This window comes from Lepidochelys kempii, chromosome 4 (assembly GCF_965140285.1).
Source record: "Lepidochelys kempii isolate rLepKem1 chromosome 4, rLepKem1.hap1, whole genome shotgun sequence".
NCBI lineage: Eukaryota > Metazoa > Chordata > Testudines > Cheloniidae > Lepidochelys > Lepidochelys kempii.
In genome coordinates, this window is record NC_136383.1 from 74,032,426 (window position 1) to 74,049,543 (window position 17,118).

General features: G+C 42.6%; 1 protein-coding gene across 4 annotated transcripts in view; it reads right to left on the reverse strand.

Annotated features, from left to right (window-relative positions):
- VEGFC (vascular endothelial growth factor C) overlaps positions 1-17,118 on the reverse strand; it is a 179,695-nt gene that overhangs the window by 17,597 nt on the left and 144,980 nt on the right. For 2 of the 4 annotated variants that reach the window (XR_012158639.2, XM_078852513.1), the window contains exon 7: positions 16,751-16,868. Coding sequence is in view for 3 of the 4 variants with exons in the window: in XM_078852513.1 (XP_078708639.1) it covers positions 16,775-16,868 (94 nt within the window). In the remaining variant the exon portion in view is untranslated. Of the gene's footprint in view, positions 1-9,372; positions 16,869-17,118 lie in introns of those variants that run through there. The other 2 variants (XM_073341688.2, XM_073341687.2) reach the window with 2 other exon arrangements.

The window sequence follows — 17,118 nt, forward strand, 5'->3', positions numbered from 1 at the left end:
AGTGGAATTTGGTAATACGCAGGAAAAAAATGACAGGGCTCAGCAAGAGCTTGGATGTAAGGAGAAAAGAAGAATGAGGGGTCAAGACTAAAGCAAGTTAGCATTGATAGGAGAGAGGAAAGAGGGGCAACTGAAAGGAGACAAGATGCTCTCTTACGGAGAAACTGAATTTGAGACAGTGGCCAGCTGTCCAAGAAGAAAGGCTTTTAAAGTTGTGAACCCTGGACAAGAGGGAGAGGTCAAGGCTAGAAAGAGAGATTTGAGAATCATCTGTCTAGGAGGAATGGGTGAAATCATCGGACAGGATAAATTAACCTAGGATGAAATACACCCGTAGCAGAAGTCCAGCACAAGATGTTAAAATAGGACTTAAGTGGGACCAGTCCTCCGTATAGGGGTCAACTTCACCCTTAAAGGGGAAGAGAAGGATGGGGACATGCTGAAGGTGCAGTCAGAAAGTTAGGAGTGGAACTTGGAAAGCTCAGAGTAAGTGTAAGAGAAGATTAGGGATTAATGATGGCAAAGGCAGCAGACAGATGAAGAACAGAAACAGATTAGTGTCTTTTCCACATAGCTAGGCTGATACAAATGGAAATTTGGCCATCTAGATTTGTATAAAAATCAAATCCAACTAGAGATTCATCTCATTCAAAGAGACAAAGAGAAGAGGAAAGAGTGGAATTTGTGCCTATATTGTTTAAAATTAGTTTGTGTGCATGATTTAACACATACTGAGAATGTTACCAAGTCAATGTGGCATGGCCATAGATGCTGATCCAAATGTAGAGACTGGAATAGAGATTTTACTGAAATTGAGATGAAAGGTCAGTGTATGTCGAGAACAGATACAGAACTTTTACCCAGAAAAAAAATATGAACATATAAACTGTGGTTTAGATGGGGAGTACTTTGCTGAAACAAGACAATTGCGCAATACTGTATGCTGAAACAAGGTAATAGTGCAATAAAACGACTTACAGAAATTTCCATAGAGGGTTGCCAAACAAATGCTTATGCAAGCAGCAAAGCATTATGTTTTATGATGTAAAACTTTTCATGTAATGCAAACCATTGCAATTCTAACAGATCCCCAAGCTAAATTTAAGTTCACTTTGTAGCTTCAGGCACTGGATAAAATAATATACATCGTTATGACAAATTACTGAAATATTATGAGTCACACCACAATCAGATTGGTAACCACTATTGTTCATATTCCATTTCCTACATTTGGATGTAGGAATACATATGAAATAAATCACCATACATGATATTATGGAGAAGCTTTAAAAGTTTATCAATGAAATAAATGAGAATTTAAAACTAGAAAGCTTGATTTTTATCAGTTTTTAAAAAACCCATCCTGCACCTCTAATTGGAGAGCCCTAGATTACAGGGTTGTCAAATTTGAGTCTTTCACATATACTAAATTCATTTGTTTTTTATTAGCATTTTGTGTATCCAAAGAAAGTTATAGAGGTGATTTCTATACCTGGCCAATCTGATTTTGGCAAATTCAACAGGGCAGTGGAAGATTCTCTTGGATTGTTGCTCAGCAGGTTATCAGAGATAAAAGTGAGGAGAAGAAGACAGGAAATTATTAAGGAACCTCTATGCACTACTGCAGTTTTTCAGTTGATTCATTGAGGTCAAGTACTTAATTACTACAACTAAGAGCTACTTCAGATATATGTACCCTTAATAATAGTCTTAATTGGTAGATTTCAAACTTCCCCAGATAGGAATAACCTCTCCTTCCTCCAAATGCTGCAATATGTCCATAACAGTTTCTAGATTGGAAGACTTGCCAGTCTGTTTGGAGAGCGCAGTAGCCACACAAATTATTCAGATTAGGCACAGGTGTGAAAACAGTGCTCTTATATGAACTAGCTGAATAACTCTGCAAGGGAAAGTGTATTGTAAAGGCTTTGCAAAGAGTGTCCCATCACACAGTTCATTGCACTTAATTATACCTGTTTATGCTTTTGGAAACAAAACAAGACAAATCTCCATGAAAATGAGGAAAGGAAAACATGGAGTTGAAGGGCCCTGGAAGCTGTCATTAAGATACAGGCTAGGAAAATCATAAAGATGATTTGGAGGGTCAAAAGCTCCCAAAATAAAAGTTATATAAAGAGGGCCATTTAAAGTAACATAATCCAAGAGGGGCACCATAAACTTTTATGCTGCTCCTTTATATGGAGATAAGGGAATGGATATAACAGTTTGTTCGGTATGAATTTATAAGCATAACCATATGTCGACCACAAGGAGCTAAGGATACACGATACTGTACATAATCTGTCTCCTAGTCACAGTTAGTTTATGAAGAGAAGTTTATTCACAATTCAAGCTGTCTACACAACATGAGGATAGTTGCACTAGGTAGAAAGTTATGAATCTCATTCTCTGAACATTCCTGATGTAATGTGACATAAGCTTAAACCAAGATACATTTTCCCTTAACATTATTTCTATAAATCACATTTATCGTTTTATGCCTGAGTGCTATCACTTTTCTGTCTACATCACTATTTTAACATTTTCAGTTAGACTATGTTTGACATTAGTTTGGAGACACTTTACATAGATAGATGTGACCTTTTTATTTAGGGCTGGAGTTGCCAAAACAGCCTGAACTGTGCTTGATGGTGCTGCCACTTAGAATATAAAATCTGCATTGGCCTACAAACTCAGCTCTGTACACCCTGAACACTGCACATTTCATTGTTAACAATGAAGTAATAAGATTAGAATGAAAAATAAAATGGAAACTATTGTATAGTTTATATTCAAACAATACTATAAAAATGCACCAAAGCCAACTGTAATCCATATATATCACCTTCACACAGCAGGAGGTGAATGTCAACTTTTATGTAGCTTGTGTAAACAGCTTCCGTAAACATAGCCTGCTTCTTGAAATTGGGATATATAAAATCACATAAGAGAGAATGGAGATCTGCAGACTAATGCTAATTCAAATAGTTACTGCAAGCCTATAATTACAGCAAATTAAAAAATATTTTGTTTGAAACAAAACATATTTAGGACCTGTCTTCCAAAAGTTGCATTCTGATGCTCATAATGCTGAGTTATCTGCGCATATGCATATCTGGGAGAATGGCTACTTATTCATTTGCACATACAAATACCTAATTTGTATACATAGTAATGTTAATTACACATGCAAATTAAGCATACATATAAATAGGGCCAGATCTTTTAAAAAATTAGGCCCTTGCTTTTGTCAAAAATTTAAAGACTGCATTTCAATATTTTTAGTTGAAAAGGAGATTTTGCACTTGCTCACAGATTGTGAACCACAGTATATTTCAGAAGCTAAACAACTTGAAAAATTGTTTGCAATAAATGCTTTCTTCTTGACTGTTGTTGTTTGTTTTAAAGTTCTGTATTCTCATTTTCCCACTTTCCCCATCTGTGAGGACGATGTACTGGGAAACAGTGACCACAGTATATACACTATGTCCAATTGGAACTCAAAATGTCTGCTTGATTATTATTCTAGTTAAACCTTTTTATCTGGCTTTAACACAGTGTTCATGTGCAAAATGAGCATTTGTTTGCAACCTTTGTAGAGCTAGGACTTTAGTTGACCTTCTTTATTGGTATCCCTTGTTCTCATGCATTTTAGCCGTGTGCAATGGGATTTTTATGGTCCATACAGAGTTGAATGTTGGAATTCGTGGCACTACTTTGCCTTCATCCGTGTTTCCTAGCTTTTGATGATGATCACATTTCACCTCAAGGGTAGACTTATAATCTATTACATTTTGGCTCACCACAGCCTCTATTCTAGTTTTTCTGACCTATATAAGAACTGGGAAATTTATTTTGTAGCACTGTGTAAAATTTTGTTTTGATGGTACAGTCCAGAAAAATTATATTTCATCATAATTTGTTTCTAATTATATTTTCTGCCTATATGACTGACTGCCTGAAATTCATAAATGGGTACCCAGGTCTCTGCAACTTTTCTGGCAATACTTATATTATCAAAATTACATTAGATGTGATTGACTGACAAGTAGACCTTGGTGACCATTAGTCCAATTGACAGGAAGTTATGTGTCATACTGGCTTAAGGGTGCACTTTGATGCTGTCAAGTTTCCTCCCCCACTCTGAACTCTACGGTACAGATGTGGGGACCTGCATGAAAACCTCCTAAGCTTACTTTTACCAGCTTAGGTTAAAACTTCCCAAAGGTACAAATTAATTTTATCCTTTGCCCTTGGAATATCCACTGCCACCACCAAACTCTAACTGGGTTTACTGGGAAATGTAGTTTGGACACGTCTTTCCCCCCAAAATCCTCCCAACCCTTTGCACCCCACTTCCTGGGAAAGGTTTGGTAAAAATCCTCACCAATTTGCATAGCTGACCACAGACCCAAACCCTTGGATCTGAGAACAATGAAAAAGCATTCAGTTTTCTTACAAGAAGACTTTTAATAGAAGTAGAAGTAAATAGAAACAGAGGAATCACCTCTGTAAAATCAGGATTGTAGATACCTTACAGGGTAATTAGATTCAAAACATAGAGAATCCCTCTAGGCAAAACCTTAAGTTACAAAAAAGACACACAGACAGGAATAGTCATTCTATTCAGCACAGTTCCTTTCTCAGCCGTTTAAAGAAATCATAATCTAACACATACCTAGCTAGATTACTTACTAAAAGTTCTAAGACTCCATTCCTGTTCTATCCCCAGCAAAAGCAGCATACAGACAGCCATAGACGCTTTGTTTCTCTCCCTCCTCCCAGCTTTTGAAAGTATCTTGTCTCCTCATTGGTCATTTTGGTCAGGTGCCAGCAAGGTTACCTTTAGCTTCTTAACCCTTTACAGGTGAGAGGATTTTTCCTCTGGCCAGGAGGGATTTTAAAGGGGTTTACCCTTCCCTTTATATTTATGACAGGCCCCGCAAATCTCAGCTAGGGTGAAACGCTGGCTGGGATTTCTTCCTGGAGCTCTAGGAAAAACAGAGTTAATAAGACACATGCACCTCTAAATATACTACCAAGTACATAAAGACTAACAATATTTTCCACATCTCAAGGACGATTTTAACCAGTTGATTCTGGGAATCTTTCACGGGAGAGTGCATCAGCCACTTGGTTAGAAGCTCCTGAGATGTGTTGGATATCGAAATCAAAATCTTGGAGAGCTAAACTCCACCGAATAAATTTTTTGTTATTTCCCATGGTGGTATGAAGCCACTTTAGTGCAGCGTGGTCGGTTTGCAGGTGGAAACGCCGTCCCCAAACATATAGGCGTAGCTTTTCCAGGGCGTAGACAATGGCGTAACATTCTTTTTCACTGACTGACCAGTTGCTTTCCCTCTCAGACAGTTTTTTGCTGAGAAACACTACAGGGTGGAATTCTTGATCAGGTCCTTTCTGCATTAAAACTGCTCCCACACCACGCTCGGACGTATCTGTGGGTACTAGGAATGGTTTGTCAAAGTCTGGGGCCCTTAGTACAGGGTCAGACATGAGTGTCGCTTTAAGCTTGTTAAAGGCCTTCTGACACTTTTCGGTCCACTGAACAGCATTTGGCTGTTTCTTTTTGGTTAGGTCTGTCAGTGGGGTGGCGATTTGGCTGTATTGCGGTACAAATCGTCTGTAATAACCGGCCAAGCCTAAGAAGGATTGAACCTGTTTCTTTGACTTTGGGACAGGCCACTTTTGGACAGCATCCACTTTGGCCTGTAGAGGGCTGATAGTTCCTTGACCCACCTGGTGTCCAAGGTAAGTCACTCTGTTTAGGCCTATTTGACACTTCTTAGCCTTAACAGTTAGTCCTGCCTCACTTATGCGCTCAAGGACTTTTTGTAGATGTTCCAGGTGTTCTGCCCAGGAATCCGAAAATATGGCCACATCATCAAGGTAGGCGACTGCATATTCTCCTAATCCCGCTAGGAGACCATCTACAAGTCTTTGGAAGGTGGCGGGTGCATTTCGCAGCCCGAAAGGGAGTACATTAAATTCATACAGCCCGAGATGTGTGGTGAAGGCTGACCTTTCCTTGGCAGATTCTTCTAGTGGTACCTGCCAGTACCCCTTGGTTAAGTCCAAGGTAGAGATGAACTGGGCCCATCCCAGTTTCTCTAATAGTTCATCTGTGCGTGGCATTGGATAGTTGTCTGGGCGAGTTACAGCACTTAGCTTACGGTAGTCCACGCAAAAACGTATTTCCCCATCTGGTTTGGGAACTAGAACCACTGGAGATGCCCATGCACTTCCAGAGGGGTGGATTACCCCCATCTGTAACATATCCTGGATCTCCCGTTCTATAGCAGTTTTAGCTTGAGGAGACACCCGGTAAGGTTGGACTCTAATTGGGTGAGCATTACCTGTGTCAATGGAGTGGTATGCCCGTTCAGTCAGTCCTGGGGTGGCTGAGAACGTTGGCGCGTAGCTAGTGCACAGCTCCTTGATCTGTTGTCGCTGCTTACGCCCAAGGGTCCTGGAGAGGTTCACCTCTTCCACACCACGAGCACTTTTCCCTTCGTAGTAGACACCTTCAGGCCACTCTGCATCCTCTCCTCCCTGGGCTGTAAACTGACAAACCTTTAATTCTCTGGAATAAAAGGGCTTTAGAGAATTAATATGGTACACCTTAGGCTTTCGGTTGGAGGTGGGGAATGCTATGAGATAATTAACAGCTCCCAGGCGCTCCTGGACCGTGAATGGCCCTTCCCACGATGCTTCCATTTTATGGGCCTGGAGCGCCCTTAAGACCATGACCTGGTCCCCTACTTTGAAGGAACGCTCTCTGGCATGTTTATCATACCAGGCTTTTTGCTCTTTTTGAGCATCCTGTAAGTTTTCTTTAGCAAGGGCTAAAGAGGTTCGGAGGGTGTTTTGTAGGTTGGTTACAAAGTCCAGAATGTTAGTTCCTGGAGAAGGTGTAAATCCCTCCCATTGCTGCTTCACCAACTGTAATGGCCCCTTCGCCTCACGGCCATATACAAGTTCAAATGGGGAAAACCCTAAACTGGGGTGTGGTACAGCTCTGTAGGCAAAGAGCAACTGCTGCAACACTAGGTCCCAATCATTGGAGTGCTCATTTACGAATTTACGTATCATGGCCCCCAATGTTCCATTGAACTTTTCCACCATGCCATTTGTTTGATGGTGGTAAGGAGTGGCAACCAAGTGATTTACCCCATGAGCTTCCCAAAGATTTTCCGTAGTTCCTGCCAGGAAATTAGTCCCTGCATCTGTGAGGATGTCGGAGGGCCAACCTACCCTGGCAAAAATGTCTGCTAGTGCCTGGCACACACTTTTAGCCCTGGTGTTGCTTAGAGCTACTGCTTCCGGCCATCGGGTGGCAAAATCCATGAAAGTCAGTATGTACTGCTTTCCTCTGGGTGTCTTTTTCGGAAAAGGACCCAGAATATCCACAGCTACTCGCTGAAATGGAACTTCAATGATGGGGAGTGGCTGGAGAGGGGCTTTGACCTGGTCTTGGGATTTTCCCACTCTTTGGCATACTTCACAAGACCGGACATAGGTAGAAACATCCTTGCCCATTCCCTCCCAGTGGAATGACCCCCCCCAAACGGTCTTTGGTTCTGTTCACCCCAGCATGGCCACTAGGGTGATCGTGGGCTAAGCTCAAGAGCTTGGCCCAGTATTTAGTTGGAGCTACCAACTGTCTCTGAGGATGCCAGTCTTCCTGGTGTCCACCAGAAAGAGTTTCCTTGTATAAAAGTCCTCTTTCTACAACAAACCTGGATCGATTAGAAGAGCTGAGAGGCTGTGGGTTGTTCTGTGCTCTCTGGAGGCTTTCATCCAAGCTCTCTGGAGGCTTTCATCTGCTTCCTGTTCGGTCTGGAACTGTTCCCTTGATGCTGGAGACATCAGTTCCTCATTGGATTGTGGACCTATGCTTGGTCCCTCTGGAAGCGATGTAGGGGATGGGGCTGTTTCCATTGACTGTGAACCGCTCTCCGCTGGGACACTCTGTTGGGGTTCAGGCTCCGGCTGAGCCTCTTGTGTAGGGTTATGGGCTGCTGCTGGTTCAGGTTCAGTGGGGCCCTCTGGTGTTGAGGTTGCAAGTACTGGATTCAGTGCTGGCAATGGGTCTGGTGTTGGTCCCGGTTCTGGGATTGGTTCCATCTGGGTCTCTGGGACTGGATCCACTACTGCTGTTGCAAACATTGGCCTGGGGTCCGGGTCCATCACCTCTGACTAGGTCCTGATAGAAGTTTCCGGAACAGAGCTAGGCCTCACGGCTTGTTTAGTCTGGCTGCGAGTGACCATTCCCACCCTCTTGGCCCGCTTCACATGATTGGCCAAGTCTTCCCCCAACAGCATGGGGATGGGATAATCATCATAGACTGCAAAAGTCCACGTTCCTGACCAGCCCTGGTACTGGACAGGCAACTTGGCTGTAGGCAAATCGAAAGAGTTGGACTTGAAGGGTTGAATCGTCACTTGGATCTCTGGGTTGATTAAACTGGGGTCCACTAAGGAAGCATGGATAGCTGACACTTGTGCTCCAGTGTCCCTCCACGCGGTGACCTTCTTCCCGCCCACACTCACAGTTTCCCTCCGCTCCAAGGGTATCTGGGAGGTATCTGGGCCTGCGGACCTCTGGGGTGATTCCGGTGCAATCTGTTAGGGTTCTTGGGGCAGTTGGCCTTTACATGCCCGAGCTCGTAAAACATCGTCCAGCTGACGGGTCACTGGGGCGAGGTGGGTTCTGGAGAACGGGGTGGTGGGACGATAAGGGGTCTGGAGGGTTCTTTGGGAGGTAGGTAGGGCTTTGGGCGGCCCCCGGTAATAGGGTGTGGTCTGGGGTTGTCCCTTCTGGTCTCCGCTCCAACTGCGACCAGTTTTCTTCTTCTCTGCCACCTCCACCCATCTGGCTCCACTCTCTCCTGCCTCGATTACAGTTTTGGGCTTCCCATCTAGGATGTATCTTTCTATTTCCGCAGGAACACCCTCTAAGAATTGTTCCATTTGCATTAGGAAGGGCAAATTTACTGGAGATTCAACACTTGCTCCTGATATCCAGGCATCCCAATGTTTCACAATATGGTAGGCATGTCGGGTAAATGATATGTCTGGTTTCCACCTTAGGGCTCTGAACCTCCGACGAGACTGCTCAGGTGTTATCCCCATTCTGACTCTCACCTTGGATTTAAACAGTTCATACTTGTTCATGTGTTCTTTAGGCATTTCAGCCGCCACCTCAGGTAAGGGTCCACTGAGCTGCGGCCTCAGCTCTACCATGTATTGGTCTGTAGAGATGCTGTACCCAAGGCAGGCCCTTTCGAAGTTTTCTAAGAAGGCCTCAGTATCATCGCCTGCCTTGTAGGTGGGGAACTTTCTGGGATGGGAAGTGGTACCTGGAGAAGGATTGCTAGGGTTTGTTGGTATATTCTGCTGAGCCTTTATCCATGCTTCTCCATGCATCCTCCACATGCTTCCTCTCTTTTTCCTTCTCCTCCATTTCTTTGTCCTTTGCCTCCATTTCTTTGTCCCTTGCTTCCATAGCTCTCCTGTGAGCAGCCGCTTGGTGTTGTTCTGCCTCTTTCGCTGCCTCCCTTTCTTTGTCCTTTGCCTCCATTGCTCTCCTGTGAGCAGCTTCTAGAGCTTTTTCGGTTCCTTTCATTGTCTCTAGTTTGGCTAACTCCAATTTGTATAGTGCCTTGGTGTCTGTCATCTTTACCTCTCTGTTTTTAACTAACTTTACACCCGAGGGTTAGAAATAAAACGAACAAAACTTGGCTTGTAAAATTTTGCTGTGCTGGAATAGGATTCCTATTCTCTGATAGTGATTGTCAGCCTACAGAAAAAGACAATTCCCTTTGTCTCTGCTCTGGCCCCAAATCAAAGCAAAAAACCTCCAACTACTTGGAAACCTGCTTACCAGCAGCCTAAAGGAAAACAAAAAATTCCTTTTCAAACCGGTGCTCCTTGTAAAAAAATCAAAATCCTACAAAAAAAAACTCTTGCCACTTTTGTCTCCAGGCAAATGGGTAGAACACCTCCCCCGTTTACTTTTAGGAAAAAAAAACTCTGGGTTGGAAGACTGTGAATTTCCCTGCAGTTAAGTACCCTGCCTCCAGGCAAAGAAAACCTGCAATTCACAAAGATAATCCCCTTTTGTCTCTGCTCTGGCCCCAAAGCAGAGAAAAAACTAGCTGCTTTCCAGCAGCCCCAAAGGAAAAAAAAATTCCTTTTTAAAATCTGTATTTTCTAGTTCAAAAAATCTCAAATTGATTTCAAAATGATTTCAGGTTAATCCTACCACTCTGCCACCATGTCAAGGTTCCTCCCCCACTCTGAACTCCAGGGTACAGATGTGGGGACCTGCATGAAAACCTCCTAAGCTTACTTTTACCAGCTTAGGTTAAAACTTCCCAAAGGTACAAATTAATTTTATCCTTTGCCCTTGGAATATCCACTGCCACCACCAAACTCTAACTGGGTTTACTGGGAAACGTAGTTTGGACACGTCTTTCCCCCCAAAATCCTCCCAACCCTTTGCACCCCACTTCCTGGGAAAGGTTTGGTAAAAATCCTCACCAATTTGCATAGGTGACCACAGACCCAAACCCTTGGATCTGAGAACAATGAAAAAGCATTCAGTTTTCTTACAAGAAGACTTTTAATAGAAGGAGAAGTAAATAGAAATAGAGGAATCACCTCTGTAAAATCAGGATGGTAGATACCTTACAGGGTAATTAGATTCAAAACATAGAGAATCCCTCTAGGCAAAACCATAAGTTACAAAAAAGACACACAGACAGGAATAGTCATTCTATTCAGCACAGTTCCTTTCTCAGCCATTTAAAGAAATCATAATCTAACACATACCTAGCTAGATTACTTACTAAAAGTTCTAAGACTCCATTCCTGTTCTATCCCCAGCAAAAGCAGCATACAGACAGCCACAGACCCTTTGTTTCTCTCCCTCCTCCCAGCTTTTGAAAGTATCTTGTCTCCTCATTGGTCATTTTGGTCAGGTGCCAGCAAGGTTACCTTTAGCTTCTTAACCCTTTACAGGTGAGAGGATTTTTCCTCTGGCCAGGAGGGATTTTAAAGGGGTTTACCCTTCCCTTTATATTCATGACAGGTGCTGATCTGTCATCAAGGGTACTCCACCCCAATCTGAGATGAGATTCATTGCTTTATTATGTTACTTCATCTCCTTAGTATTTGTATGCCTGATTTCGATCCAATTTGGATGATTACAGCTGGCCTGGTAGGAAGAACTTTGGGAACACTAGAATTCCTCACAAATTCTACTACTAATCATTTTTCCAAGAAACATCAACCTATCACCCCTCTTGCCTACATATTACACTAGCTTCAGATTGACCTGTGGATTGAATGAGTACAAGGTGCTTTCATTCAGTTTTATGAACTCTGATATCTGAGCAACCCACAGTCTAAGGAAAGTACAGTAAAATTTTTAAAACATGCATTGATTTTTTAAGGAACATGGATATCATCATAATAAAACACACAAACTAAAAAAGAAAACAAGAAAAGAAACCACCTGAAATGGATGGTAGCCATTTAAGTACAAAATTTAAGTATTGCTACATGATAGACTATCATTTCAAAGAGTGCTTGTTCCTATGCGTATTCCATTTCTGGTAGCACATGTGGTCAACAAACCTGAGACTGAAAGGTTTTTGGTAGCACTGTCTGTTGCTGGCCAACTGTCACTCCAGTTCCTTCTCACACCTTTGGCCTTAGACAGAGTGCTCATGTCCACACCTAGCTGTACTCTTGGATAGCTCCTTTCTTCTTGTACGTATTTAGTATTTATTTATTTAGTATGTATTTAGAAATAGTTTAGTTTGGTAGAGGGGTCTCAGGTATGGGGGTTATATCCCCTGTCTCCCTCCTGCTTCCTGCCACCAGGAGCCTCTGGATTACACCGAAGGCTCCTGGTTTCAAAAACTGTGGGATCTGTCTGAGGACCCTGCCTTTCAATGACAAGCACGATGCTGTTTTATACCATGTCAGAGAGACTGACATCACCTCCAAGTGCAGCATCTGCCATTCCTTTTAGAGATGGACCAGACAGGAGAGGGAGGTCTGTCTGAAAATGTTCCTCGTGGATAGAACCATAAGAGCAAAGACTGGTCCAGACCCAGGGGATTCCCCCCCTGTACATTGGCCTTAGGAATCCAGGAGTGGCCTGTTGAGGTCAGCTTCAGTTAGTTCCAGAGCCTTCAACATCAAGCACTTAGATTCCGGTAAGAAGCTGGGAAAGAGTGAGGACATAGGATCTAGACATTCCCCTCACACCCTGCCCCCCAAATGAGAAGGATAGATCTCTCTCCAACTCATTGTCTTCAAAGAGAAAAGGACTATCTACATCCCACTCCAAAACTTTGGAGGCCTTGTGTCCCAGGTGATGACAAGTACAGCCAGTACCGCTAAGGGGCCAGCACTCTGACCAAGCTGAACACACAGATGGTGCCAAATAGAATGGGGAAAATCAGCATGGGACCTTCTAAGAGAAGGTTCTTATACAAAAGGTGGAATCACTTCCAGACCCAGGAGCTACAGAACCAGTCCCCACTCGGCACATCTAGAGAGGCTTCTGTTCAAGACAGTTCCTCATCCCAAAGACAAAAGGCTTATCCTGGACCTAAGGCTACTAAACGCCTACATTCAAAATCTGAAGTTCAGGATGGTCACCCACTCTGCAATAATCCCATCCCGGGATCAAGGCAACTGGTTTACAACTCTTGATCTCAAAAATGCTATTTTCATAAAAAGAAAAGGAGTACTTGTGGCACCTTAAAGACTAACCAATTTATTTGCGCATGAGCTTTCGTGAGCTACAGCTCACTTCATCGGATGCTCACGAAAGCTCATGCTCAAATAAACTGGTTAGTCTCTAAGGTGCCACAAGTACTCCTTTTCTTTTTGCGAATACAGACTAACACAGCTGTTACTCTGAAAATTTTCATAAAAGACATTCATTCAACACACAGGAGATTCCTGAGGTTTGTCATAGGTATAGACCATCATCAATACAGGATGCTTCCGTTCAGACTATTGACAGCACTGAGAGTATTCATACAGGAGTTAATGGTTGTGGTAGCCCATCTATGAGCTCAGGGCATTGCAGTCTTGCTTATCTGGACAACTGGCTCATCAAAGGTCAATCATACCAGAGCATACAAGAGGCCACACACACATGGTGAGGTATCTTTCAACATCTCAGCCTCAGATTAAACATAGCAAAAGTCCATTTTAGCCCTGACACAGAAGATGGAATTCATTGAATTGAGACCGGATTCAATCACTGCAAGGGCATACTACTTCAAGTGATGTTACTGGAGATGCTCCATTTTAGGTGTCTGTGTGTCCTTGGGACGTTGATCAGAGACTAAGACTAACTGAATGAAAACTTACTAAACCATTTCTATTATAATATTTTTCTAGGTAGGAGAAAGAGCTCCGTCTCAGGCCGAGAACAGTTGAGAAGGAACTGAAGGGCTCAGGTCGTGCGTGTGCTAGATGAGGTGCCAACAGCACCGTGAGATGACTGCTGTGCATGCGTGTCCTGACCAAGCACTGCTACCAAAAACTCCTATCAACAGCGCAGGGAGCTCTTGCACCTGAAGTGGGGAACCCACAGGGGGACACATCTCGAAGAACCTCAGTTACTGCACATGGTGAGTAACCCTCTCTTACCTGTAGAGAGACTGAGACATTTTACAATTAATCAGTCAACTTCAGCTAACCCCTCAAACATTAGTATCGGCTTACCTTGCCGTACTGAGTCACATGATGTCAGGTACTTACATAACTGCATTCACAGACATCAGCTGTGCTGCAGACATTTTTACAAGGATCGTAAGTGGGAGCTACAGGACAACATGACTCAACTCAAATTCAATCAGTGGGAGTCTTCTGGTGATAGCATTGAGCCCAAACAATAGGTGCCAAAGATAGGGTCCAGGAATGGTCAAGGGGTAGACAGAGAGGTGGCAACATTTTCCGACAATACAAAATTACTCAAGATAGTGAAATCCAAAGCAGACTGTGAAGCATTACAAAGGGATCACAAAACTGGGTAACAAAATGGCAGATTTCAGAGTAGCAGCCATATTAGTCTGTATCCGTAAAAAGAAAAGGAGTATTGTGGCACCTTGGACACTAACAAATTTATTTGAGCATAAGCTTTCGTGATTTACAGCTCACTTCATGATTCAATGTTGATAAATGCAAAATAATGCCCCTTGGAAAACAATCCCAACTATACATACAAAATGATAGGACCTAAATTAGCTGTTACCACTGAAGAACAATCTTGGAATCATTGTGGATAGTTCTCTAAAAACCATCTGCTCAGTATGCAGCAGCAGTCAAAAAAAGCTAACAGTGTTAGGGACCATTGGGAAAGGGATAGCGAATATGACAGAAAATATCATAATGCCCACATCTTGAATACTACATGCAGTTCTCGTTGTCCCATCTCAGAAAAGACACAGGGAGGGGCAACAAAAATTAAGGCTATAGAACAGCTTCCGTATGAGGAGAGATTTTAAAAAGACTGGGACTGGTTCACCTTGGAAAAGAGATGACTAAGGGGGATATAATAGAGGGCTATAAAATCATGAATGGCATGGAGAAACTGAAAAAGGAAATATTATTTACTCCTTCACATAACACAAGAACCAGGGTTCACCCAACGAAATTAATAGGCAGGAGGTTTAAAACAAACAAAAGGAATTCACACAATGCACAGTCAACCTGTGGAACTCGGTGCCAGGGGATGTTGTGAAGACCAATACTATTACAGGGTTCAAAAAAGAATTAGATAAGTTCATGGAGGATAGGTGCATCAATGGCTACTAGCCAAGATGGTCAGGGATACAACCACATGCTCCGGATCCCTAGCCTCTACTGCCAGAAGCTGGGAGTGGCCAACATGGCATGGATCACTTGATGATTGCCTGTTTTGTTCATTCCCCCTGAAGCACTTGGCATTGGCCACTGTTGGAAGACAGGATATTGGGCTAGCTGGACCATTAATCTGATCCAGTATGGCTGTGCTTGTTTTCTTCTTATGCCTGAATTTGTTAGGAGACGTTCCTGATTTCATGGTGTCAACACCTTATGTAGGTTTCCTCCAATCCCCTTGCTGCTCACAGTTCTGAACAAAATTAAACAGAATGAGGCGAGAGTTATCTTAGTAGCACCAACATGATCCAGATAGTTCCTGTTCCCTCTGTTACATCAGCAATCTGTCTGCTCGCCCTGTCCATTGATCTGTTGACTAAGGACAGAGGCATGACTCACCATCCCAAACACCTGTCTGGTGTTTGGATAATGTGAGAGCTAGAAGGAGCACGATCACATGGAGTACAGTCCATCCTAACGTGGATCAGGAAGGACATGCCTAGAAAATGCTAGAGTGCCAAGTGAAAGCGCTATGTCATATGATTCAAACAACACCAGCCAGCCAGAATTGATGCAAGCAGGAATCCATGCCATATTAGAGTGCATCTTATTGCTGAAGACCTCCGGTCTATCCCCCAGTTCCATCCACGTTTGTCTTGTGGCTATCAATGTCATCCATCCTCCAGTAGACAACACTACCATATTTACACACCTGGTCTCAGCACAATTTCTATAGGGTCTTATCTGTGTGTTTTCCATTGGTATCTCATTTAACAACATCATGGGATCTCAACTTAGTGCTGTCAACCTTTAATGAATCCCCCTTTTGAGCCTCTAGCCTATTGTTCCTTATCCCACCTGTGAATGAAAGTCACATTCTTGGTAGCTGTACTTCTGGCCAAAAGAATCGGAGTGTTGGGAGGTCTCATGGCAGATCCACCATATACTGTCTTTCATCATGATAAAGTGTCCTTGAGGCTCAACCCTAAGTTCATTCTGAAGGTTGTCTTTGGGTTCTGTTTGAATCAGGTCATTCATCTTCCTGCGTTTTATCCAAAAAAATCACATAACAGCAGACAAGAATTTAAGCTGTACTTGGTTAGATGTATGAAGAGCACTGACTTTCTATCTAGACAAGGCTAAACTGTTCAGACGGTCTCCCAAACTTTCACTTTAATGAAAGGTAATGCTGTTTCTACCCAAAGACTGTCCAAAATGGACCTCAGGATGCATAACCAAATAAGGTTTCAGTTCCTGTGGGGACACATTCAAAAAGAGTCCAGAGAACATCTGTGGCTGTGCTCAATAATTTCTCCATCCTGGCTATCTGCAAAGATGCAACATAAGGTTCTATAAACACCTTCAGTCAGCTCTATACATGAGTACAAGCATCTGCTTCAGATGCTGCTGTGGGTACTCCAAGCACCCAACTCCTGACTGAAATTATTGCTTAGAAGTCACCAGAAGTGGAATTTGCATAAGAACAAACACCTAAAGAAAGAAGTTGCTTACCTTGTAGAGTAACTTGAGTTGTCCATATGTATATTCATATGTACATACCTGCCCTACTTTCCCCTGCTCAGAGACCCTTTTTCAAAGTTAAGTGGTAGAGAAGGAACTGGAGTGGCAGTTGACCACGAGCACCCTTTATACCCTCACTAGGGAGCATGAGGTAGGGTAGGGCCTCATATGCAAGCTAGCAGGTGCTACTAGTGAAAACTTCCCTATCTCAGACATATTGAGTGCATGCACAACTGGAAGTGGAAATGAAATGATTCCTTGATTACTATTAGACAATCTCATTCATATTTTTATTCTGTCCAATTTAAAAGCTTACCTCTTTTTCTAGAGTTTGTAGATGTTAGACTGGAGACTCTCCATGTAAAAATACTCTGTAACAATTGTTTGTACAGAGATTATCTTGTAAATCCAGACTGGCTTGTTGGAAGTCTTTTCTGGTGCCCAGTGGAAAGAAAAATACATTATTTTCTCTTAAAAGCATCTGGCATACAAGATACTTTAGATCACAATCATTTGACTTACCATATGAAATAGTAAAACATCAAATAATTTAAAACTATTTTGTTTTGAATTTTAGGGCACAATCTTTACAACTAAATAAAATAGCATAATTCATATTTCCATATGTAAATATGTTTAGTTAGATTTTAATTATTTATTATACCTGCATGAACACTTACCATA